Genomic DNA, 25994 nt, shown 5'->3' with positions numbered 1-25994 from the left:
CGTTGCAACGGGACCGACGGTTGTCTTGGCGCACGGCCGGGACAGACGGAAACCTGCTGTCTGCGAGAGCGGGGATTTTGAAGCACCCGCTGTTCCTGTTCGGGCTCCGCTTGTGACTTTCGACGGGGATGTCTCGTAGCGTGAAATCCACCAGCGGACTCTGTAGCGGGGGACCAGGCTGTGCACAGGGCTGCCCATCACAGAAGCCACAACAAATGGTGACAAAAGGGGAAAAATAAAAGGCCATACGAGGCCCGATGGACCCTCGCCGTTTGGTGCTGGCGCAGCCCGGACAGCGGGAAGCCACTCCAACACAGGGTGACAGAGGGGAGCTCGCCTGTGCCCCCCCGTGTGCCCCCACACCTCGGCACCGTCCACCCAGGGGGCTTCAGGGGCTGCCCCTCACCTGTGAGCTGTGGGGAGCTCAAACACCAAAGCCTCCCAATAAAAAAAAACCAGCTACAGCGTTTAATTACCACCCTCCCGACTTCAGCCCAGCAGAGAGCTCCTGGGAAGGGCCAGACTTTGGCATGTAGACGGTGCAGGAAGAAATAAAACATATGACCGTTTATTAAAATATACCCTCTCTGTCCTTTTCTCGGAGCCCATTTACACCCCGCTCCGTGCGGGCTCCCCCTTTCACAGCAGCACTTCGGAGTCCCCCGCGCAGCCATCGGCGTGCGGCAGCCCCGGCAGGAGCGAGCCGCCGGCGGGCAAGGTGCTGGCCTGGGTCCACGGCGAGCCCTCGCCGGCCGCCCCCTCGGGCAGCAGCGGGACGTAGGCCTCCTCCACAGGGACGCCGAGCTGCTCCTCCAGGACGTACCTCGTCTCCCATGGTTCGTTGTGGTGGACATCCACGGCCACCAGCGCCGCCTCCACTTGGGGGGAGCAGGGCTCGGCACCGTCCCCGGGCTCCAAATCAGAGTCCGCTTGGGGGAAGCCCGAATCCTGGGTGGAGTCCGGGCTCTCCTCGGGCAGGCTGGTGTTGATGTAGATGACGTCCCCGGATCCCCTGACGGCAGGCAGGCTTTCCAGCAGCTTCTCCAGATGGACCTTCAGCTGCGAGAACGTCGGGCGGGCGGCAGGGTCAGCTCTCCAGCACGCAGACATTATTTCATACCTGGAAATCGGAAGAGGAGCGTGGTTCTCACGGAGGATGTTGCCAGGCACTGGGCTACCGGACGCAAGGGGGCTAATTCCCTGCTTCTCTCCAAACTGGGCGAGCCCTGAGCTGCTTTGCATTAAAACAAAGCAAAACCAACTCTGCCCTCCAGGCTGTTTGCCCAGACTCAGGGATTGATCAGCCCAAGCTTCTGTTAGAAGTCTCTTCCAGTGCCTGGCACTCGCTGAGGGTCGGGCAGAGGCAGCCAGCCGCAGCCCCGTGATCTGCTCCCCAGGAACATCCCAGTTCTGCTCCTGGGACACCGAATCCTTCTCTTGCCCTGCCTACAGATGCCTGTTCCCAGGCTGGATGTCAGGGCACACTGGAACCCCCCAGTGCCTCCCTGCAAGCTTGTCACGTCTGGGCACACACCGCCTGCTCTGCCCTGGAGCAGGCTGGATCCGATAAAAGGTTATTTTGCCGCTTCTTTCAGGGACAGGCGTTGGAGAGTGGCCTTGTAGAAACCGTTGTGCGACTCCGAGCAGCTTTGCTAGTTTAACCCTCATGGGGAGTTAAGCATTTTCAACTGTAATGGCACTGGAGAAAAACTCAAGAAGAAAGCTTGGGAGAAAAACCCTTCTTGAGCTGCTCAGAAATGCAAAGTTTTGAGGTTTCCGTATTTTCCCTTTCCAGATTCATAGTTTTTAGGCACTGAAGGGTCCTGAGTAACAAGAGGGTGTTTTGTAGGGCAGAGAGGAGCATCACCAGCCAAAACCTTCTGTCCAAAATGTGCTATCTTAAAATAATAAAATAAATGAAATACTAAAAAGTCTGATTCCTCCACCACAAACTGCAGAGGGCACTGCTCTGCCCGCAGGACCAGCGAGGTGACCTCAGCACTTCCCACCCGCCCCACGCTGCTGGCTGCCAACAGCCCAGCTCCTCAGCCCTCTGTGCCAGCCCTGCAAACGCATCGTTTTCCCCCGGGATGTTCGTTGGGATTTCTGCGCACCCGTTTGCCTGGAGTGAAGAAGATGCCTTTTCCTCCCAGGGTGATACGCTGCTCTGGGATCTGGCTTTTATTAGGCACGTCAAAACTCAGGAGATTATGCAAATATTAACAGGTTTGAATTTTTTGTTTATGCGACACTTTCATTTCAAAGCTGACCTGCCCCGTTGTTCTGGCCAGCCTTCCTCTGACAGCAAACCTGTATGGGCGACCTTGTCAGCTCCCTGCCTGTCAACGCTACAAGGAACAAAAGGTTAAATCCTTGCCAAATTTTTTTAAAAAATCAGTCTTTAATAACTGCTGTTTCTGGGGACTGTGGGAGAAATGGAGGGGATAAGATGGACGGTGACTTCCTCTCCAGTACAGACCTGTCTTACTCCACTTGGAGAGGAGGTCTGCAGCAGGTGGGATCATGGGCATACCGGCACGGTCTTTTATTATGCTGTAACACGTGGCTTTGCAGGCTTTTGGCCAAATATAGTGCTAAGCCACAAATCCACAGCACAAGTAGTTGTTGTGTCCTCAAAGAAAGGACATCAGCAACTGAGAGCCACAAAGCACAAAGAGCAGCACCCCAGAGAAACCACCTCAGCTACGGGCAAGCGACGCGCAGGTTGTTTGCAGACAGAGAGCAAAGGGGCTGCGCTACAGCCCAGAAACAGGGTTACGATACTCACAGCTCATCCGAGCAGTCCTGGGGCTTTTTCAGGCGCTGCCCGTGGAAGAGGTACTCGTAGATCTCGTGGTTCGGCACTCCTGGGTAGGGCGTCATCCCTCGGGTCGCTATCTCCCACATGGTAACGCCAAATGCCCACTGCGGAGACAAAGGGAAAGCACGCTGAAAGGACGTTTCCAGGAGGAATGAATGAGTCTTTTCACGGGGAAAGGTCACTGCCCAGCGTCCACTGGGCCCTCGCACAATGCTAAGAGTTGTCACTCCAGTCCTGCCCTCCCCAAAACTGGCAATAATAAGCAATGCCACACAAGAGGCGAGCAGCCCACTCAATAAACCTATTCCAGGACGCTGGGCAGGCAACAAAAGGTCAGCGCATCCCATTACCGACAGCCTCCCGCTCCCCTGGCTTTGCGCTTCCAGGGTACAAGAACAGCTGTAACGCGGTGCGGCAAGGGTGGACGACTCAAGCCAGGGGTCGGTCCCCAGCTCGCACCTCCTGCTGCCTGGCTGTCCAGCCCCATGGACCTACCACATCGCTCTTGGTGGTGTAGACACGGTCAGCCAGGGACTCAATGGAAATCCACTTCACTGGCATTTTTGCTATTCGGCCCTGACGGTAGTAATCGCCGCTGTAAATCTTCTTCGACAAACCGAAGTCTGCCACGCACACCGTCATGTCGTCCCGTAACCTGTCAGGTGGAAATAGGGATGACCAGACAGAAAAGTTTGAAGTGCCAAATTCTGAAGCAGAAACCTGAGGCTGAGCTATCTTCCCGTGTCTCTCAGGACCAAGGGAGGTTTTATGGAAGGAAGCCAAGTTGTGCTGTGAAACCTCAGGGCCTCCACTGGTGTTCATCCATCCAGGATGAAGCAGAGGGGAACAAACTCACATGCAGTTTCGAGCCGCCAAATCCCTGTGGAGAAAGTGCCGACTGCTCAGATACTCCATCCCCAGGGCAATATCGACCATGAACTTCACCAGCGTCTGCAGCGGGACAAACTGGGAAGGGAAGGTGCGGGTTAGATGGTGCAAGAGCTTTGGGAAGCATGTTTGGTTTGGTCTGAAAGGCTTCTCTGTCCAGGCTGGTGGCTGACATCCCAGAGGTCTCGCTGGCCTCAGAGAGCACCAGGAGACCACAGCAACCGCCACTGTGGCCTCTCTCATCCCTGTTGGGCTAACACCCTCAGACTGTAAGATTTATTGAAACACAAGCCTGCAGGAGCTGCAGGTGTGGGGACAGTTGTTTCAGAAATAACCCCAAGCACTGCCAGTCAGGTTGTGCCGCTGGCCAGAAGAGCCTGTCCCAGCAAACCACATCTCGCTGTGGTTTGCTGTAGCAGTGGATACCCTTCCCACCCCCGCCTCCTCCTTCCACGTCTCTGGAGTGCAGCCTGCAACTAGACATGGCTTCCTTCTTGCGTCTCCCACTGGCTGTCTTCAGATCACGTATTTTTGGCTAGAAAGCCGCTCTGCAGATCAGGACCCTGGTGTAGAGCAAGCTGACCATGGTTCAGCAGCGTGCCTTTGTGCCAGTGAAGGCCAACCTTGTAGGAAGCCCACCTGGCTCCTCACAGACACAGGGCCTCTGCCCCCTGCGCTTGTTACCTGTGGGGCCATCTCCAGCCGTGAGCGCAGCAGGAAGCTGTGCAGGTCACCGTATTTCATGAACGGCAGAATCACCATGGGCTTGGGGACCTGCTGGGAGCTCAGCTCGATGCACACACCTGGAAAACACAGACAGGTTGCACAGCCCCGGCAAAGGCACCACACTCCCCCCGCAGACATCTGCGCAGGACCCGAGCTCTCCCCGGTCTGGCTCCCCAGCCCAAATCCCGGCTGGAGGGTGGGGAGTGACAGCCCATACCTAGGAGCTTGATGACATTGGGATGGTCGAAGTCCTTCATGCACGCTGCTTCACTGAGGAACTCTTCTATCTCCCTTTGGGAAAAGTTATCCACTAGGAAGCAAAGAAAAAGGAGGTGGTTTAAAACCCCAAGGGCTTTAACACGCCAAATCATTGCTGCCATCTCCCTTCACAGCACAGCTCCTGTGTGGGTCAGGGGGATGGGACCACCGAGATGTCTCTGCAATCCTTGGCTGGCTGATATGAGTGCCCCTTCCTGACTGGCACCAGGAGCTGTGGCAGAGAGGCCAGCAGCCCCACAAAATGGTGCCAGGATGCAGAGAGAGCACCTGAGACAGGCAGCAGGAGCACCGGCACCCACTGGGACAAACAATGCCAAGTTCTGTGAGGCCAAGGTGATGACTTACGCTTCATGGTCTTCACAGCCACCTTCTGCGGAGTGCTTTCGGGCTGGCTGAGATGCCCCTCCATCACTGACCCGAACTCTCCTGCACCGTGGGAAAGAAGCAAGCACTTTATCCACAGCCCAAAGCACAACCTTTCAGGATGCCACTATGGCCTCGAAGATCTGAAATGCTCTAAGACAGAGACCTCATCCCCAAAAGGCTACAGGGGAGGCTTGTGTCTCATCAGTGGCAGAAAAAGGACATGAACCCAGGGGTCCTGGCACTTGGTCATCTTGCGCCACCATCTCTCCCATGTCCCCTGGGCCTGAAGCTGAGGGATGATGCAGGTAACAGTGGCAGCCCCTTCCCTATGTGTCCATCCCCAGCTCTCCACCTCCAGTACTCACCCTCTCCCAAGACCTTCCCCAGGCTGAGGGCATTTCTGTCCACGACAACATCCTGCAGTTTGTGCTGGAGCTCGCTGCTGACGCCCAGACTGCCCACTGTGCGAGAGGGGAACAGGAGCTCAGGTCACCTCCAACCTGCAGACATATCGCTGCTGCGACATCCCCATCAACCTCCTTGCAGAGGGATAAAAATATGTACTTACGCGTAAGTTCAACGGCTCTCCGGCAGTAGGACTTCTTGGCTGTGTAGTTCACTACCAGCTCCGAATTGCTCCTGCTGAAAGCATTCCTGGAGGGACAGAAACAGATCCTGCTGGGCCACGTGCGGCTGCTTCTTCTCCGGTGAAGGAACTGCTGCTGCAGGGGCGGGCGACCACAGCGCTACCAGGGGTATGGGTAGTAACGGAGGAAACGCACGTTTGCCCTAATCTTCTTAATTTCCCTCTTGCTGGATCAGTGCTGTTGCTTACAACATCTGAGCAAAACAGCCACTTGATCAACAAGGCTGATCTGTCAAGGACTGAGTCACAGAGGGTTTTCTGGGAGGAAATGGAATACTCATTTCCCAACCAGAGAGCAGTCTGTACTGGTAGCAATATGGTGCCCAGATCTACCACCTCCTAAAGTGATCTCTTCTCTTGCCTGATGCACAGCTCCAGCGTGTCAATGTTCTCTGTTAGCATGTGCAACCCTCATCCTTTAGCCAAAAAGAAACTAAAGTGAGCTTTACACCATGGCCCTGAAACAGTGGTGATGGGCATGCTGCTGGGAGATGCGGTGCAGCCCCTCTGGTCCAGGGCCATGCAGGGATCCAGCTCTGGGAAACAAAAACACAGCAGATGCTCAAGAGCTCCCAGGGAGCTAGCATCGCAAGGCAAGAGCGACAATGCTACACCGGCTAGGAAAGGGACCCTTACATACTACCAGTTTCCAAACTGGGATGGGGGATGATGCCATGGGAGATCAGAGTAGGTGGGATTCCTTCACCAGCTCAATAAAATCCCTTACTGAAATGATGTTCTTCCAAAGGAGTTAATTCTATCACGTTTCCAGCTGGGCAGTGGATACCCAAGTGACAGCGCTTGTAAGAAAAGCTGCTAGCACCACAATTGTTTAACACCAATAGCAGCACAGGGCAGTTAAATGCCGCTTAGAAAGTCACAGGGGCGAGCGGCTTATTGTAGCAGAAAACAGTCCTTTGTCCACATCATTAAATCACCACTTACGTGGTCCAGTGGCAGCCTCTCTGCCTGGTGGGGCTGGTGCCACACTCAGCCATCAGACCAAGACAGATTTGGTGTGTGATGAGGCAGGAGGGGTTTCTCTAGGCCACACGTCACAGGGTATTATACATGTCTGCTCTCTCACTTCTGTGTCAAAACACCGAGGCCACCCTCCCACACCAAGCTGCACAAGTTTACTTCCCTTTAAGAATAGCAATAGGGAGCAAAAGGTGAACTGCTGGGCTAAGGAAGGGAGGGAAAGTACCACCTCTGCAGTAAAAATACACTGTCCCTCACCACAGGCATAAAAAAATGCCATTTGTGGGAATGACGTCAGTATTGGAGGCAGAAACCTCCCCGCATCCACTGTAGGCTGCTGGCCACTCGCCCTGCCTGCCCATGCCCCACGCGCCTGCGACCCGCCCAGCTCCAGGCACCACCACAAGCTGTTTTCCCTCTGGCTTACCCATATTTTGTTTCCATGCATCTTTTCTGGATGACCACGGACAAGCAGAGGATCAGCCCGACAGCAATTGTCCCACAGATAAAGCCCAAGGCTACGATGAAGGAGTCCGTGTTCCCAGAGGCTGGAGTCGAAGCGGGGGCTGAGGTTATTAATCCTAGGAAAATATCCCATTAATGGAGCCAGTGAAAGAGTCAGCCTGCAGCACCCAGGGGTTGGGGGCGGATTCCCGGGGCTGAACCCAAACCCCATAAAGCCCAAAGGGTTACACAGGAGAAGAAGGCATGAGGACCAAGCTTGTACATGGAGACCAAGTCTCTACTGGCTACCAAAGTCTCTCCTGGCTACAAAACCACGCTGAAGGTCCCAGATTCTTGGCCGATAGCCTGGTTGACAGGGAAAGCATCTGAAGGAGGATGGAGGGATGGAGGGATGCCAAATGGCCTTGGCCAGGCAAGAAAAGCACGCCCTGCGTCCTTCCCCATCATCCTCCCCTGCACCCATGCCACGTGGGCAGGGACAGGCATTTCCTTACCACTTCCAGGAATGAAGACCTCCACTGCACTGCTGAAAGGTCCCACTCCCCCCTTGGTGATGGCGGCCACGCGGACAGAGCAGGTGGCATTGGTGGCCACCACGGGCAGGACGGCCACACTGGCGTTCTGCCGGGCTTCAGCGGAGACGTTCTGCTGGAAAGAGGAAGGGAAGAAAAGCCTGGGACGGTGGAGACAGTGGCCCATCCCTACAGCAAGAGGGAAATCCAGAGATTTATTGAGACTTGTCCTCGTCTCAAACTTCTGCGCTGCTTTGCTTTCACAAGCCCAGAGGAAACACAGCAGCAAGCTACTTAGCGAGAATAACAGCTCTGCCTGCAAGAGCCGGATGGGATCTGGAAAGGGGCTGAGCAGCGTTTCCCGTTCAAACCTCATGCCGCTGTCACTCTTTGCTTGTCAACAGCAGCAGGACCAGCAGCCTGAGCCTGAAGAGAGGCAGGAAAGTGATCTCGCAGTGCAAGTGGGAAGGCATTTCATGCACTGGCAGTAACGTGGATTTTGACCCCCAGCCTTCACTGCGGTCAGCTTGGCCAGTGGAGGCTCACCCTCCTCATCGCTTCTGGCCAGGGCTGCCCGCGGCTCGTGCCAGGCAGCCCTGCAAGCCTTGGCACCCTCAGAGCCTCGGCGCTTGCCGCCATCGCTCCTCTGCAGAGCATCTCTGACCGCTTTCAGCCACAGCGCTCCTGGTTTGATCGTTCAAGTGCCCTGCCACAGAAAGTAGATCTTAGGGCAGATATTTTCTGACTGTGGTTTTTGTGTCAAGACAATAATTTTTCCAGTTTTAAGGGTGTGTCTCCTCGCCTCATAACATGGCAGGAGGCAGTGTGCTCCGTAGCACAGAACTTTTTCCTTGGTAAAAACGCAAGTGAGTCTTTCCCTGCAAATTCCCTGTCATCTCCTGGTCTTCTTCAGCTGAGAAAGTGCTGCTGCTGCTCTCCATTGACCCCCAGCTGCAAAACAGCTGCCCAGTGACATCCAAAACATCTGGCAGGCTGCTGTAGTCGGCAGAGCCCAGCTCCTTACCCTGGCTGAACATCACATGGACAAATGAAAGCAGCAGCCAAGGGGGCTCAGTGGGCAAGAAGGATATCAGAGCTGCTCAGAGGGAACGGATTTCTGTTCATAGTCATGAAAAAGACACAGAAATGGATGTGAAACACACCCCAGTCCCAGGAGCGTGTCTAAGCCATTGGGCAGTGGCGCGAGCTGGTACCCACTGCTGCCTCCACTCCCGCACTCCTGCCTTCCTCCCGCCTCACAATCACGGCATCCTTCGGCAGAAACGCACACGCGATCCTTTCCCTGCTGCCTGCCTAAAAATGCACCGGGATCCTTCCGTATCGCAGACGGCTCTGCTGTGTCATCTCAGGACACAGCCCAGCTGATATCAAACAGACCATGGAGAGCATGAGCGCACTGGCAAAGCAGACAGCCGTTCTGGCAGGACAGAACTGCGAAAGTTAATGGCTTTTTATGAATCCTGCGGTAGCTGAGGAATTTCATCACGTCCCAGCTCCAGCAGCCTTGGCTCGAACAAGAACTGCTGATTTAAGAATAAAACAAAACAACTTTTTTGACGTTTTTAAAATAATTTTTAAGCCGGTTGTGGAGAAGAAGGGGCCTGCAGGTGGCCCTGCTGACACAGAAATAGAGGATCCCCACACCTTTATCATGCTGGGGTTGTTAAACCAATGGTTATTTTGGGGCATTTCATATTTAGCCTGTCCAGGGCCAAAACTCAGAGACTTTATTTCTGAGAAATCAGAGCTCCACTCGACAGCAAGCACATTGCTCTTTTGCTTCAGACTGACTGTCCATCAGCTCAGGAGACCCTTGGGGATGCCTGGCAGAACTGGGCACTACACTAGCCCATGGTGCTCTGAAGAAGGGTTACGGCACAGGCCCAAGCCGTTCCCGTTCCTCTGAATTCTGCGACAGCCTTTATAAAAAGCCGTGCTGGACTCTGCCCTCAGCTGGCTCTGACACACGTTTTTGCCTTCCAGAAAACCCAGAGGCTGACAAACAAATCAGCAACAAACACAACTGCTTCCTTCGGTCTGCGAAGAGCCAAGGTCCCTTGCACAGCTACCTCCCTCCTGAACTTGCTCCCGACTAGAGGGGTTTTTTGAGCCTACTGAAAGCCAGCATTAATGAGAACAGTTATTGACCAGGAAACCAACCAGAAATTTCACCCCATAAGCATTTGACTGGGGAAATTTATAAAAAACACAAAACTGAAGATAGTCTCCCAGGGTTTAAAGGTCAAGTCCTGTTTTTTGCTTTCCACTTGAGAGATGACAAATATGTCAGCATTTTTTTTTCTGTGCTAGTCACAAGACCATAATATTGTTTCCCTGACTTCATTCAGTCTGGATCTATACGTGCTCTTTTTCAGAGGCGCAAAAGGAGAACAGAAAATGCAGCATCCTACAAAAAATAGGGCGTGAGTCACTTTTTCCACACCGGTTTCAGGCCATCAGTGCCTCTCTGTGCTTTCAGCCTGGAACAGAGGAAGATCAAACCACAGCACAGAGGTGACAGCTGAACACATCTGCGCAATTATCCAGAGGCTCCTCGACCACTGGCAGAGCCTGGATGGGATGCTCTGTTGCTCAGTAGCTCAGATGAGGCAGGACTGCCCAGCAGGTCAGGCCAACCTCGCCCTTGCAAATTCCTGAAGGCTATTTCCCAAATACTGGGAAAGGCAAGCAAGGCTGTGCCAGATGACTTCATACGCTCATGGACAGGCCCCCGTGCCCAAAATGTTCCTTGAGCTACGAAACTCTGTGCCATGAGTTTGCAGATGAGCTAATGCATGGAATAAATACAATCTGAGTATGGAACGACTCAAAACCCAGGGAACAAGTTCTCCCAAACACCTTACGATTGACTCCATTGCTAAAAGTGCCAAGAGATGCTGCCAAACCTTGACTGCCACTCCAAAAGCCATACCAAAGATTGTCAACATTGTGAAGAGCATCTCACTTCTGCTTTAGAGAACAGGAGCCATGGTAGCCAACCTCTTGTCTCCTTCAAGCAGAACTGCTTCTTCCCAATATTAATGACATAGGGCATTACCATGAGTTACATGAACACGCAAGGGCGGGACCACTTGTATGCTTAGGGTGACGGAGCACTGGAACAGGCTGCCCAGGGAGGTTGTGGAGTCTCCTTCTCTGGAGATATTCAAGACCCGCCTGGACAAGGTCCTGTGCAGCCTGCTGCAGGTGACCCTGCTTCGGCAGGGGGGTTGGACTAGATGACCCACAGAGGTCCCTTCCAACCCCTACTATTCTGTGATTCTGTGATTCTGTGATTCTGTATCAAAAAAGCCCAAACGAAAGCGCAAGACAGCAGACAAATAAGCTCAGAAAGAATATATGGAAGCACTAAAACCAAACTGGACATCTCTGCCTGATGCCTGCTGGGATTTTTTCCAGGCTTTAGCCATTCTTCCTCATTTCCCTGGTGACTTACCAGCCCCTTGGAGTTCTGCCACCTGTACCAGATGTGATAGCCCTGGAGTTCCCCATGGATCCTCCCCAGGGGCGGCTTCACCCATCGGATCTCCAGGGAGGAGCTGGATTCATTGAATGACACTGTGACATTCAGTGGCGGGGTGGTCGGAGCTGCAGGAATCAAAGAGAAAGAAGGTGAGGGGAGCCAGATGGATGGGTGCAGAGACACGGTAGGCTGATGGAAAATGAGCTGCAGCTCAATCAGAAAGCACACAGTATTTCCTACAGCCTTTAATATTGCCAGCAGGTGACCACCCATGGGTAAATTTCCTTTCCCCAATCAACAGAGACGAGATGTCCCACCCCACAAGCAACCATGACTCTGGACCAGCATCTCATCCAGAGAGTCCTGCACAAAGCACAGCTGCGCGGCCAAGGCAGGGAAACCCTTCTCAGCCTTCGCTACTCATTTCCTACCTCCCTCAGTGGTGCTGGCAGTTATCCAGGGGCTAAACGCCGACCAGCCAACTTCATTCCTGCAGGAAACGCGGATATTATAGTCGGCCATGGGCCCCAGCTGCTGGATGTGATACATGTGGGGAGGCACCGAGGTGTTGAAGAACAGAAGTGACACGTTGCTTTGTGGAACAGCTTCCTTGACCTTAATCGAAAAATCAGTCCACAAACAGGGATTAGTCAGCAGCAACCTGCAGGGTGAGATGTGCGACAGCAATTTTACATCTGTAAACAGGGTCCAGAGCCCTGCCTCCCACCCAAACACCGGCAGGGCCTTGTTTCTGCACGCTGGCTCGTCTGCTGAGCACCAAGCTGACAGCACACCCTTCACGGGGCCCAGGGTGAGGGCTCGATGCAGGCAGAGAAAGAATTGTGGTGGGGAGATGGCAGAGATGTGTGAAATCACCATCACTGCGGAAAGGAGGAGGGAGGGATGATTTGCTCTTTCTTGTCGCACAGAGCAAAAGGAGCACTCAGTAACACTACCAGGCAGCGAGTCCCAAACAAAAAAAGGAAGGTCCTTTTTGATGCAACACATCGTCAGACCGCAGGACTTACTGCCATCAGAAGTTGTGGGACTAATCACAAACCTCGTTAGACTCCATCATTACATTTAGCAGCATGCATGAATTCAATGTACTAAACACAAGCCACGCTTTTTACACACAGAGCAATTGCGCTCTCCCCAACGGTCTGGCTGTCGAGCGCCCATGTAGCTGCCCACACAGCCTTTGCAGCTCTCCAGAGAGCATCTCATTTTGTGGGAAGGACCACGAGAGTGGCCTGGGCTGGGACAGTGGGAGGAAACAGGGAAGAGCAAGAACGACAGACACCAGTGGAAGCGAGACAGTTAATTTGGAAGACAACCCACAGGACGTATTTCAGCATGAACCATAATCAAAAAGTCATAGTCCTCTCAAAAGCGTCCATACACGGTTTTAGGGTGGCAGGAGAGCTGTCCTTCTGCTTGAGGAACAACCATGCCCTCTGGGTAGCCCAGGGTACACAGGATGGTCTCAGCATCGACACCGGCAAAAATGAGAGAGAACAGCCTTCAGCCTCACAAAGCTGAGAAGGTCCCCACGCTGTCGCTAGATGCTTTGAGGGAGATGAGCAGTGATCAGACGAATGTGCGTGCCGCTCCTGAAAGCACCACTGGGACTGGCTGTTCTCCTGAGCATTGAGCCCAGCTCAGCTATCTCAATCCTAAACTTGTCTTCTGGAGATGATCCATCAGATTAATGTATTTTTTAAAAAATTGGGCTTTTTGCAAACTTGAACAGCTTGAAATTGCCAGGTACGACAGCAACTGCTTCCCTTTCAAGCACCAGCATGCTCAGAAATGAGTCACTTGGTCAGTGGGCCATGCTACCCAAGCTATGGGATTATCAAAGGGGACAGGAGCAAAAAGGCTTAGTCACAGCTGTGTTTTTGCCAGAAATCATGTCTTGTTTTCCAGTTTGAAAGGCTATTTCCTAATGACAGACCGTGAACGTTAAGTCATAGGAAATTCCTTGGCTCTCCACCCCACTTCCCGAGCTCCATCCGGAAGGCAGCAGTGGACGCGGCACTAATATTAGCTCCAGTACCTTTCCTCCCTGTAACTCCTTTCACTTTTACCTGGCTTCAAACATTGCCTCTCTCCATGCATTATCTCAGCCGGAGTATAGATTAGCCAGTATAAAAAACACATCCACTAGAAAGCAAGCAATGGGCTTGAACTGTGAAACCCAGCAATGTCAAACATAGAGCAGGTGGAAACTACTTGCCAGGCTGTACCCACGGAGATGGCATTCCCTGACTTGTCCGTGAGCCAGGCAACCACTCAGTTCCTTCCCAGTGTGTGCAAGGAGTGCAGAGACGAGAGAAACCTCCACCTCCAGACCCCAGCGGGAAGGCCGCTTGGTTGGGAAGTGTTTGACCAGGAGGTAAAAGTAGGGACAAGCATGTGCCTGCGGCAACTCAAGGCTTGCAAAGTCTCCCAAAGAGCTACTCAGAGCAGTTCTGGGCATCTCTCCAGGAAGAGACATGCAACCAGACTGTCTTGCCTGAAGGAAGAGACTCTCGTGGCTTGCTCCCACACGCTTTACAGGCACGAGCCCAGATGGGCTCTTCCAGGCACGTGACTTGCCTGTTCCCATCGCCCCTTGTTTCTGCCCCCACTCAACCACACTGCTCCCTGGACAAAACCTTGCTTCACGCTCCCTGCGGTGGCTTCTCTCCGGGAGCTCTTCCACCTTCCTTCCCTCCTCGCAGTGGGCATGGCAAAGCTGCTCTTTGTGAGCAGACACCACCAAGCTAGCTTCCAGCAGCTGCTTCCAGCAGCTCCTTCCAAGCCTCCTGTCCACCTCGGCCATGCTCCAGCTGCCCCAGGTCCAAGCACCTGAGGACTCGGCTCACAGCTCAACTTGGAGTTCTCAACATCGTGCCACGACAAATGCCCCAGCCACTCAGACTGCCAGGCGCAGGTGGGACAGCAGGCCAGCTTCCCCTTCCAAAGCCGCTGGGGAAGTCCAACAAAATCTGCCCAAACCAACAGTCTGGTCGAATCCATGCAGTTCATGCCAGACAACACTGATTTCCACCTGCCTCAGAGCATCCATGTGAGGGGGCTTGCAGAGGCAAGGGGGGGTTACGGAGGCTCACCTGGATGCTGCAGCTGTTCAAAGCAGAGAATGCATCAAAGCCCGGCATCCAGGATATCACGATACCATGGGCCGTTCGGTTGAGGACACGCACGCTGGTGGGTGCGGATGGTATTCCTGCAGGGAAAAGCCAAGTGCAGTCAGCTGGTGGCCTAAGCACAAACGTGGCACGTCTGGCTTCCCCCAGGCAGCTCCCGGGGCTCAGTCCGACTGTGCGTGAACCCCAGGTACTGCCCTGGCTACAGCCACAGCACCATCCTCTATCCACGTACTGTGGGTGTTTCAGACCACTGGACAGGGAAGCAGTAAAAAGTCATTTGCAGGACTATTTTTGATCTGTATGTGTGACCTGACACAGCGTTCTGGGTTGCTTAGAGGCAATGACGTATTTTGGAGAACACCATCTTTGCATTGCTGGAGTGGTTTCCATCAGGAATGTCGAGAATTTCCACCATTTCCTATGGAAAATTGTGAGCACTGCCCTGGTTGTGAAGGAAGGAAAAGAGTGATACAGCCCTTCCGAAACCTGCTCTGGGGCTGACAGTTCTGCTTTCAAATGTGCTTTTTGGTGCTTCCTCCCACGGCAGCAATACTGGGATGACAGAACCGCACTGGGTGACCGTGCTACTACATGCATCCCACTTGATTTTAAATGTAGGTTTAAAAAGGGGAAAAATAAATATGGGAGTCCTAAAAACATCTCCTTCAGCTCATGCAGAATGACTACTGAGAAGGGTGACGATCAGGACAGCTCCTGCCCGGACTCAACAGATAAAGCGAGCATCATGTTGCCGCTTACCTTTCACATTGACCTGCCCCGGGTTGGATGCGGTCAGCCCTTTGCTGTTGTGAGCCTCGCAGCTGAACAGAGCCGTTTCACTGAGACCTGCAGGGGAAAAAACAAGGACCTGTCCACTGGACCTGCACAAAACACCCAGATCACACCAGTTCTCCACCTGCTGCTCACAGAAAACCCTTGTGGCTTCCTTTCTTGCATTGGTGCTTTATTTTTTCCCAGCAACATCTGACTGCCCGGGGGTGACCCCTGCGATCCAGCTCACCCACCTTCCACACCGCGAGCACGAGCGTGCCGTCAGTGCGACACGCGGCACAGCTGGCAGGACCGTATGTTTCTACAGCACCATTGCACAACCTCCTGAGTAAGCATTTGGTCTGCATTCGAAAAGGGAAAGACAGAAAGCAGAAGAGCCCACCACCATGGCTTGAATCAGATGACTTATTGCTTTTCGAAGATTGCTTAAATCTCCCAGCTGATAATGGAGAACGACTGCTTTTGGGGGGCACTGGAAATCCCCAAATGCGGACAGCTGCTTGTTTCCCTGGGAGTGTTGGCACGGCCTGCGTGAGATGACCCTGAGCAGCAACAGTGCTCAGGATTTTCGCCTCATGCAAAGGACTTTACTAGAGGTGCAGGGCTGTCCCTCCTGGGCACATTGCTTGCTGTTGCTGCAAGGCGAAGGGCTCACCACGCCACACTGCACATGCCAAGTGTTTGCTCACACCAGCAGCAGTGCTTCTCAGTGCAACGGGGCTCCTGGGCCAGGAGAGGTACTGTTCAAATGACCCGACCTAGCATGTGCCAGCTGGATGCGAGAACATCCAAGAGGAATGAGTCACTTCTTCCGGCTTTCACTGCCTTTTAAAGTCTGCTTTTGGATGCCAAGACGAGTCAGTTATAGTCTGGCTGCTAATTAGCTACTGGCCTTCTCCTCCTGAGCAAATCAAGAAGTCACGCCTCTTTTTTGCCTCTGCAGTAGAAACATGATGGGTTTTATGCTACAAGAAGGACTTTTCTCTCTGTGCTCCACCATGGAGTCATGCTGCAGGGGTCGGCCCAAGGTCTTCCAGAGACATTAAGAGGGCACCACCGGTAAAGCAGCCCATAAGAGCAGCAGTGTACTTGTTGGCATGGCCACAGGCTACCAGAAAAATCTGCTTCTTGCTTAGGAAAGAGTGGTTTGAGTGCCCCACCTCTTCCAAGGAAGAAATTTCTGGCAACAGCCAGAAGGGGTCAGATGGAGGTTCCTGCTCCCAGGTCATCCCTGGCAGAGTGGTTCCCAGGGCTGCTGAACAAGCAGCACAGACGCCGCTGGGCAGAGCTGCACTCCCTGTACTGAGGATGGAGCAGTAACAGGCTAGGACTCATTTTTGTGAAGTGGTACCTCTGTGGCATCTCTTTTGCAAAGCTGGACCCCCATGTCCTACTGCATACAATTTGATGGCCGCATTTTATGCCTAACCTCCTGGGAAATTCATCTGTGCTGAGTTTTCCAGCCAAGCTTCAGCAGTGCACAGTGCCACACAAAGACGAAGCAGGCTGCAACAGCCTTGTGATGGCGCACGGGAACACAACCCCTGCCTAGCAGGAGGTGCGAGGTCAAGGGGACAGGCTGTGAGATGGCACAAGACACCTTCCCACCCTGCCCTTCCCGGTAGCCACACAGAGGTGTCCCAGCTGGCCATGGCAAGGATGCTGCCGGGCTCACCTGGCACGGTCAGGACTGACGGGGAGATGTGGGGCTTCTCATTGACTTGGACGTTGTTGCGAAACCAGTAGATCTCCACAGGCTCTGGTGGGCCCACGGCTTGGCATGTGAGGTTGAAGGGAGTGTTTTTAGTGACATTCAGCTTCTCAGGCTGACGAATGAAGTGTGGGAGCCCTGCACAGATGCAAGCAAAGAAACAAGAATCAGAGATCTCAGCAACACAGCCCTATCAGCAACCTCCAACTATCCTGCCAGGGGCTATGCCCAGCTCCAGCAACAAGCCCCTTCCCATCCAGGACTTCCCATTTCTGGACAACAGCTCGCAGGTCCCACATCACAGTCCCCAGAGCTGTGACTCAGCCAGGGCACAATGGTCTACACATCCAGCACATCTGCCCTAGCCCTCCTCTAGCTTACCTTCCAGCTGCACCGAGATGGGATCTGACACCACCTCCATGCCAGAGATGTTGAGTTTGCAGATGTAGGAGCCATTATCCGAGCGCTGCGCAGCATGGATACTGCCAGAGAGAACAGAGACCATGTCAGTGCTCTGGCAGCGAGCCTTGCCCCATACACAGCTTCCACAGGAGGACACGGCAACTCTGCCAGTCTGGGGGTGAGTTTCAATCAGTACCAACCACCCCACAGCACACACCTAGCAGAAGTTGGGCTTGCACAGCCTGGCTTTGGGGGCCAGGGAGCGCCTGCCTGTGCTAGTCTTAGTCCCAGCCCAAAGCCCCTGCAAGCTGCGTGGCCTCCCATCTCCCCCAAGGAGCCAACACGTAGGGCATCCCTCCAGAAAGGATAGCACCAGTCACCTGAAGGTGGAGGTCATTGCCACCTCCTCCTCATCGGAGATCTCGAAGTGGCTGGTGGCGATGCGGTCCAGTACGTGCAGCTCCCTCCCATCCTTCCACAAGGAAATGCCTGGGGTGTCGGGTCTGAGCAGCAGCTGAGGTACTTTGATGGAGCAATTAAATGTGACATCCTTGTGCTCGTTAATCACAATGTGTCGCACCATGGGGTTAAACTTAATCTGTCCTAGAGAGCTGGCTGAGGGCTCCTCCCAGAGCTGCTCTGTGCTCTTGTGAGGCCAGTGACCAACAGTGGCCACACTTCGCTCACGGCGGTAGGACTCTGCTGACAGGTACGGCCTTAGATCTTGATTTCGGTCAGCATCGTCTAAAAGAGAAGACCTTGGTTTTGTTACCACCAGGCAGCAAGTGCCCCCCTCCAAAACTCTGCAAAGTCCCACCACTTCCATTAGTAATTAAAGGCAGTTCACTCACAGATGCTCCAAAAATTCAGAATCACTGAGATCTCCCATAAAAGCCCCGAGGAGGAAGCATGGAGTTGAGGGCTACACCAAGACTGAATATGTACAAGCAGCACCTCCAGAAAAAAACTTTTTAAAACAAATTGAAGCAGCCCAGGCTAAAGAAAGTGCTCGGCCGCTTCCCCTTCGGCAGGGGAGAGGCAGGAGCTATTTCTGCTGCATCGCACCCCCAGGACTGGAGTATAAAAGGATCCCTGGGCAGGAGGAATTTGGGACTTTACGCCAGTAAACCCCTTTTGGGGCCTCATCTCAAGAATTTTCAGCTGGGGCAGGGAAAGAGTCCCCAGCAGGGACTTCTCTGATTTTAGGCTCTTTGCTGGTGACGCTGCTCCCTTCCCAGGACAGGGTGAGCTGCTCTGAAAGAGGGAGATGCTCTCTGAGTCAACCACAAACACTTTTGCTAAGCTGAGTGCCTCCACTAAGCTGGTTTTCTCGGGAAAACAGCTGCAGATGGATGAAGAAATGCCTTCAGAGAGTGTGTAGGAGCCAGCTGCTGTTTAGTGTTGTTCTCCCAGGGTCTTCTCCCAGACATTTTTCCGAAGGGAAGCCTATTTGCCATCTCTTTCTAAGGACTTTGCGCCCCCACCTACAAATCACTGAACATACCCAGTCCTGTAACGACATCTTCCCCTTCCCTCCTGGTACTTGCCCCCCCCCAGCCACAAACAAGACGAAGAGCAGCTCCCTATAAAGCAGTTCCCCCCAAACAAAACTGTGTATTTTTTAAGAGAAAAGATCTAGAGAACATACCACAAGCAGATGCTTTTACTAGACCGTTTTCAACCTTCCCGAGTCTTTCACAGGCACACAGAAATCCCAAGCAGAGTGGTAAATCTCCCTTGTTGCTTTCAGCAAGCAAAGGCATTGTGCCAGGCAGGAATTTCAACTAAAGTAATTTGCCTCTTCCAAAAAAAAAAAAAAAACACCAAACTATTCACAATTTAAAAGATAATAAAGCACAACCTTTTTATTTAACTGGAGTTCAGCTGAGTTTGTTTTGAGGCAGGTCTCAGTCCTCAAACATCAAACAACAAGTTTTTAAAGCTACGTCATTACTATTGTGAGTAATCGGGCATGAGCCTAGTGTGCTTTCCCGAGAGCCAAGAAACACAACCTAATTTTGAGGCTGGATATATTCTTTTGCTAAATTGCTCGCTATTTTTAACCCTCGAGAAATGCTACTTCTAGACAGAAATTTGAGAAAGGTTTTTAAGTTCTTCCCACTCTGACGGTGCAGAGGAAAGCGCAAGGCTCTCCCTGGCTCTCACACAAAACAATGGGCTTCCCTTTCAGAAAAAAAAAAGACCCTAAGCTTTTCCAACCTGCTTCCTAAGCTTTATCATCCCAACACAAACACAGCCCATGTGACTGCCGCAAAACGCAGCCGACTGCCATTTACTTGCGGGCCGGGTCACCAGCTCTCAAACAGCCAGGCAGCTCCAAAAAGATTTGCCAAACACAAACAAGTGAGCAACCCCCAATCCCCTTCCTTCCCCTGCTCTTCCCGGAGGTTACCCAGGCTGGAGCTGCTCGCTGCCTGGCACAATCCAACCTCAAACAGCTGTTTTCACGCTCCAGTTCGAAGCTTTCCAGCTCTGGCCGGGGCAGCTCCGCCAGCGGGGTCCCCTGGCTGGTGAGAACACAGATGTGTGCCGGCGATCCCTGCCCTTGGCAAGCACTCTGCCTGCTCTGGGGTGATTTCTGCTCCCCCAGGGTGCTTCAAGTTTAAAGCCAAAGAGCAAAGGTGGTGTTTGCTGGCTGAGGAACGAAATACTTTCCTCTTTGACTCATGTGACAACAGGAATTTCTCATATCTAGCGCTGCCTTTGAGTACCCCTTCCATCCTCAACTGTTTGGGATATGGGTATCTTCATGGAGTCTTTGAAGGGATTTGCCCTGAGTGCCAGGACACCCCTTACCTGTGCCCAGAGTGATTTGCCTAGGCTGGCTCTAAACACCCAGGCTAGAGCTGAGCCGCTGAAAGCCAGCATGCCTGCGTGGGTGCCTGCCACACTGGAGCAGTTCCCCTTGCTTACCGCAGCTTGGCCTGAGGGAAAAGCTGGCGTGGAAATAAATCCACTTGCAAGCACAGTGCTGCTCTCTTGAAACACCTGGGATCACAGCAAAACTAAAGTGCTGGCAAAGACAGATCTTTCTGTGCAGCCCGGCAGGTCCCGCATGCCTTCTCTGTTACCAGCCTGGAGAACTGATTTCAACAAGAAAATCTGCCTGCTATTAGAGGCAAGATACTTTGACGGATGAAAACAAAACCCTGGGAGCTGCACACCCCATGACTGAAGCAGTGCATCGTTCTGCTGCAGTCGCAGTAAGGAAGGTATTAGAAAATACCCAGGTCTGCCAAAACGCTCCTTACATCCCAGCCTGGATTTCCCATTACTGGAAGTAATTCACCTGCTGACAACAGCTTTCTGCTCGGGCACTTGTTGAGCGCTTGTTTGCACCCAGACAGGGCAGGGGTAACAAAGAGCCCCTGCCTGTGGGGTTTCCTACCTCCTCGTCCCCCGGGAGCTGTCAGAAGAAGTTGATTTCCCTGGGGGCCACTCCTGGCTTCCTAAGCGACTCTCAGGGTTCAAAAACATTTGTATAAGCCAGTCCAGGATTCCCGGTTAAATCCAGAGTGAGTTCCCCTCACTGCAGACCCCTGCTGTTGCAGAGTGAAGACTTGTCACTCCACCCTGCCCAAATCCGGCACACGCTCACACTTCTGCCCGCCCTGCTGAGAACCCCATCTGCACGCCGACTCCGAGACCCCCCAGCATCCCCGCGCGCGGGCTATGGACCCCCAGCAGCTCACAGCCTGCGACGAAACGTCGGGCAGCCCTGATGACACACGGCACACTTTAAGCCCGAAACGTTTCTCCCTCTGCACTTCGTTTTGCAGGTAACGAAGCACGCGGAGCTGAACAGCCAGCAGACCGATAGCACCGCAAAGCGCGTCCCCGTGCCACCAACCGCACTGCTCCCCGGTGATTCTGCCCAGCACGGGTACGCAGCTGGCTCACGGCTCACGGGGTCAGCCCCAGACCCGCTGACCCGCCGCAGCTTTCGGTCCCTGCCCGTCGCGGTGTCCCCGGCAAGCAGAGGCACACCACACCAGCAGCGAGCCGTGTCCCGGGACAGCAAAACCCGCTCTCCGCGGGGCGGGCAGCGACCTGCAGCCGCCAGAGAGCCGCCGCGAAACCACCGCTGAGCTCCCCGGCAGCATCTAAGCCTTGCCGAGGTCAGCAGGCCCTGCGAGGGGCAGAGGGGTGCGGGGGGCACCGGGGTGCCCGTGCGACACCCCGGCTGCTAGCAGGGTGAAACGAAGCGGTACCCGGCAGGCAAAATGCTCCCCGTGCCCCGGGCAAGCACCCCTGGCCGGACCCCCGCCGCCCTCACCGGCACCCCAGCCACCCCAGCCCGGGACCCCCCCGGGCTCCCCGCCCGGCGGCTCCCCGCGGACTCACCGGCCCCGCCGCGGGGCGGGCGCAGGGCCGCCAGCAGCGCCCAGAGCAGCGCCCAGCGCCCGCCGCCCATCGCCCGCCGCCGGCACCGCCACCGCCACCGCTCCGCGCCGCTCCGCCGCGCCCCGGGGCCGCCAGCGCGCTGCCGCCCCGCCCCCGGCCCGGCCCGCCTCCCGCCCGCAGGGCCTCGGCGCGGGGCGGGACGGGGCAGCGCTGCGGGATGCAGCCCCGCCCCGGCCGCCGGCCCGGCAGGTCGCGGGGGTGCCGGGGCTCGGCGCGGGTGCGATGGCGGGCGCTGAGGAGCAGCGCTGGTCTCTCGGGTGCCGGCGGGCGGGCAGCTGCTCTCTGCAGGGGGCTAGGCTGGTCCCCAGGGGGGCGTGCAGGGCCGGCCGTCCCAGGCCCAGCTCCTGCCCTCGCAGCCCCCCCTCCTGCGGAGCCCCACGCCCAGACGGTGGAGAGATCGCCGCTGCCCCGGGGACCCGGCACGGGACCCCCTGTGGCAGGGCAGGAGGGGCACGGTGTGCTGGGGGCACCGCTCCTTCTCCTTTGCCTGGACCAGAACAGCAGGACAAGGGGGGACAGAGACAAAACCAATCCACGGTGAGAAAAGGAGAAAGGCCAAGTGAAACCCATGTGCAACGCGAGCCATTTAATATAAGGAGTGAATACCACGGGAAGGCAACGAGGGAGTTTCTGGGTATCCAGAACCAGACCCGAACACTGGCTGTGCTTGAAGAGGTTTGAGATCAAGCTGTATTGAGGCCATCAGCGTTTCATCCACCACAGATGGCAAGGGACAGGGATTTGGGGAACCGGCAGCCAGTCTTGATGTGACTCTGTGTTTCTCTGCTGAAACCTTTCTGCTCCCTGCACATAAAAGTCTTTGCAGCTATGACAAGTGTAACTTTTTTTCTGTCAGCCTGCTGTAGTCTTCCCAAAGCCCTGAAGTTACGAAAAGAGATGCAAGTTTTGTTCAATTAGCACCAGCGAAACATGAGCACACCACGGACACAGAGATGTTGCAAGAAGACGGCTCCGTGTCGAAGCTACTCATTTATGTTTGTGTATAGTTTATAACGAGAGCTGTGCAGTTCTCAGGCTGTTAGAAAGAAAAGAACAGTATGAAATCCATTTGAAAATATTTTCCAGTTGGGAAAAAAAAAAAGTCTTAAGTTCAGTGAAAAAAGAACAAATCACTCCCAAACTTCTTTGACTTGCAAAGCTGCTTATTCACTGCATGTTCCCAGGTCCTGGTGACAGAGATTGAATTTCCCCCCTCGCCGCCCCTGTCGCTCCAGACCAGCTTCTCACATCTTGAAGTGATCAGCAGCTAAGGAAAGGCGCATGTTGCTGGGGGCCCAGATTAAAGGGGAGAAGAAAAATGAACTAAAGCTGCTGCAAGAAGACTGAGCATCTTCAGCAATGCCTAAGCGCTAGATTTTCTCCAAATTTTGAGCGCATTCCCCATGCATTCAACGTCACAGTAGGAGGAGACCGGGGACAGGCATTTGTACCTCTGTCTTTCCAGGCTGGCTCTTGATACAAGGCTGCCATTTGTGGTCAGCCTTTGCCGCACGGGTGCATTTTCATCTGGCTGCGTTCGCTGTTGCTGCTGGCTTTGCAATTTTTGGGAACAAAGCAATGGAAAGGCCTTTGGTCTTTGTGGGCTGCAGAGTGGAAACAGCCCCTCGCATCGGGATAATGCCGTATAATTGCCCCACTAACAGGGAGTGAGGAAGCAGGAGCAATTTCTACGAAAGAGGAGGGGAAAAAAATAGGCAATGAGAACACATGGGCAGGTAAAGAGGATTTAAGCAGCTCTCTGAAATCCCCTAATTTGGGTCATTTCTTTACAGTAGGTTGGTTTCTGCTCAGCACTGGTGTAAACGAGTCTCCAGCTCGATAGGGTTTGTTGCGGTTCATTTGGGCGCCGCTTGACAGGAGGAAGAGGCTGGTGCATGGAGGGGGAGGAAGAAACAGTGAGAGGAGAAACTCTCAGGCCACACTCATGGTAGGAAAGGCCTGGAGGGCAGGAGACAGTCCAACCACTTCAGCTGCTCTTGGGTTGGTGACGTGCAGCTCCCACCTCGCCCGGCATATTGCCGTCCTCCGTCTCCTTCCAACAGCGTATAGAATACAGGCTCGGGAGCAGCCTCGACAGCCTTCCTCTGAGCAGATTACCTGTTTCCATACCTCAGAGCCCAGACTGAACAGTTGCTGGGGTCTGCACACAAACTGCTTGCGTTTTTTAGTCCCAAAGTACACGCATGGCCGGACTCACAAGATCTCCCCAAACAGCATGCCCTGTTCCCGCTGCCTGGGGCTGGCATTTGGCCCTAAAAATACCTCACAGCCCTCACAGGGCAGTGGGAGAGGAAAAAAAGCAACTGATGTCAAAGGAAGGAGGACTGAAAAAAAGGGCGAACCTCTAATAAGAAACAAAAGCTGCCTGTCTCCTCTGTCTGAGCACCAGGATCCAACCCTGAACCAGCTAAACCAGTCGCGCTCGCAGCTCTCCAGGTGCTGTAGCGCAGCACAGACCTCACTGGAGGGAGCACCCACCTCTCCCTGTCTGGAGGAGGAGGGCAGAGCAGAGTGTGGGTCACGTTGCACAGGTACCGGCCGTTTCTCAGCCATGCTTTCAGCCCATGGCTCTCCAGTGCAAATGTTTCCGGATCCATCGCCCAGGCCATCCCTCCGAGGAGGGGCCACTGCCCTTTGAGTCCATGTTTTCCTGCTGTGTTTGTATTAATACACATGCGGAATCCTCCTTGTGAGCGCAAAGACGCCTATCTTTATCATCACGGGCTTCTCCTGCCTGGACGAGAAGTTATAATCCCCTTCCGATACCATCAGCAGCACCACAGGTATTCTCAGCGTTCTCTTAGCAGGATCACAGCGAGTACTTTAGGTGCTCTCGGGGGCACCCCAGAGCGTCGCGATGCCAGGCTAGAGCCTGAGCTTGACCCTTTAGGTTTTTTGAGGCTTCACTTCAGAGCATCGACACTGTTTCTTCACAAGACCGTTCAGAGACTTTGGAGGCAATGTAATACTTGTGAAATCAGACCATTTAGCATAAATGCCACTCTGCAATCGTGCTTTGGGCTATTATCTGCTCAGATTTTTTACCCCTTTGCTATTTCTGTATTTTTATTTTCATTTTGCTAAATCTCTTCTTTCCTTTATTTCTGCTTCCTCTTTGTGCCTATTTTTATTTCTATTTGCAGGGGTTCCTGTTCTTTTAAATACCAAACTCTTTTGGCAACATGTTTTTAGCTCAAGGCAGATGGCCCATTTGTGTTAAATGTTATACCCCGGTCACAGGATGCAGCTCGCAAACAATTTGCAGAGAAAACCGAACATTTTGTGGTGCTACTAAAATGCCTTTGTTCTGCTGCTGCTTTCTTTGGGCACATGGTACATGCTCCGTCTCTTACCAGCCACATTCTTTCCCTTGGCTCAGCTGTTTCTTCCTAGGACAATTTCTCCTGGTCTGCAGATGATTTCGCAAAAGCAGAAAGCCATCTCCAAAGGTTGGACGCTGGCTTGAACCTTACTCATTGTGAGCCCTGGGCATTCTTACTTGCCCACAAAATTGCTGTTTCTATTTCACAGTCTTATTTGTGCAAATACCCCCATTTGTCTCCATATGGAAATTTGGTCCCTGTTTGGGTCTGAAGATCCAAGCTACCATTTCTCCCAATTGTCTTCCTGTCAGAAGCTGTGATATGATTTGAAAGCGCTCTACAGCTTGTTGAATTCTTGCTTCTCCAAAACCTGGCTTTTCCCAGCAGGCTTCTCGTTTCTGAGAAAAGATAGTGCTTATTGTCATGACTTGAACCAAGGATTCCCCATACCACACGCTGGAACCATGGTTTCAAATATGCTTTCAATTTTTCCACAGCTTCTCCGTCCTCCTTTGATTTCTCACGTGAAACTAGTATCTTGACACTAAGTCACCCTCGTCTAAATGCACTACCCTTCCAGTTTCCACCAGGGTACTACAGGTTTTGTTCTGTGATGATTGCCTGTCAGACAAACACAGGCTCCTTTTGCGCTTCACACCACAGGTGATAATTAAAAAAAAAAAAAAGTTTTTTCTGGTATGCTACTTGGACAGAAATAGAGAAAGTGCGCTGTTGGAGGAACAGTGCTATGCTGAAAGCTAGTAACTAGCTGTGGTCTGTAGCCAGCAACACCCTTTTGTTTAAATAAATGTGAGAGGTAAAGAGCTCATTTTGCAATGTACCAATGGTTGAAAAGACTGCAGGATAAGCTTGCTTACTGCTGATACGTCCATGTGATACAGCTGTGTGCTACAGCACATGTAAAACGGGCAGATTAACAGCATGGTGCTGATCTCATCAGTGAAAGTTGTTCTTA

General features: G+C 53.5%; 1 protein-coding gene across 2 annotated transcripts; it reads right to left on the bottom strand.

Moving 5' to 3' along the window:
• Positions 1 to 552: 552 nt before the first annotated feature.
• On the bottom strand, positions 553 to 21723 carry MERTK (MER proto-oncogene, tyrosine kinase). 2 transcript variants are annotated; one of them, XM_075413663.1, is made up of 19 exons: positions 21615 to 21723; positions 17630 to 17993; positions 17229 to 17329; positions 16812 to 16985; positions 15104 to 15190; positions 14306 to 14421; positions 11621 to 11804; positions 11163 to 11314; positions 7667 to 7820; positions 7135 to 7288; positions 5649 to 5734; positions 5446 to 5541; positions 5060 to 5140; positions 4653 to 4745; positions 4394 to 4512; positions 3678 to 3787; positions 3317 to 3476; positions 2789 to 2925; positions 553 to 1120 (listed from the first exon to the last, which is right to left on the bottom strand). In XM_075413663.1, the coding sequence occupies exons 1-19, from the start codon at positions 21682 to 21684 to the stop codon at positions 640 to 642; spliced, it is 2919 nt and encodes a 972-aa protein (XP_075269778.1). In that variant the 5' UTR covers positions 21685 to 21723; the 3' UTR covers positions 553 to 639. The 2 variants fall into 2 exon arrangements, with proteins under 2 accessions (XP_075269778.1, XP_075269777.1); XM_075413662.1 differs by having other exon boundaries at positions 7667 to 7817; positions 21615 to 21689.
• Positions 21724 to 25994: the final 4271 nt, after the last annotated feature.

This window comes from Opisthocomus hoazin, chromosome 2 (assembly GCF_030867145.1).
Source record: "Opisthocomus hoazin isolate bOpiHoa1 chromosome 2, bOpiHoa1.hap1, whole genome shotgun sequence".
Classification (NCBI taxonomy): domain Eukaryota; kingdom Metazoa; phylum Chordata; class Aves; order Opisthocomiformes; family Opisthocomidae; genus Opisthocomus; species Opisthocomus hoazin.
This window is presented reverse-complemented; position numbering and strand designations above follow the sequence as displayed.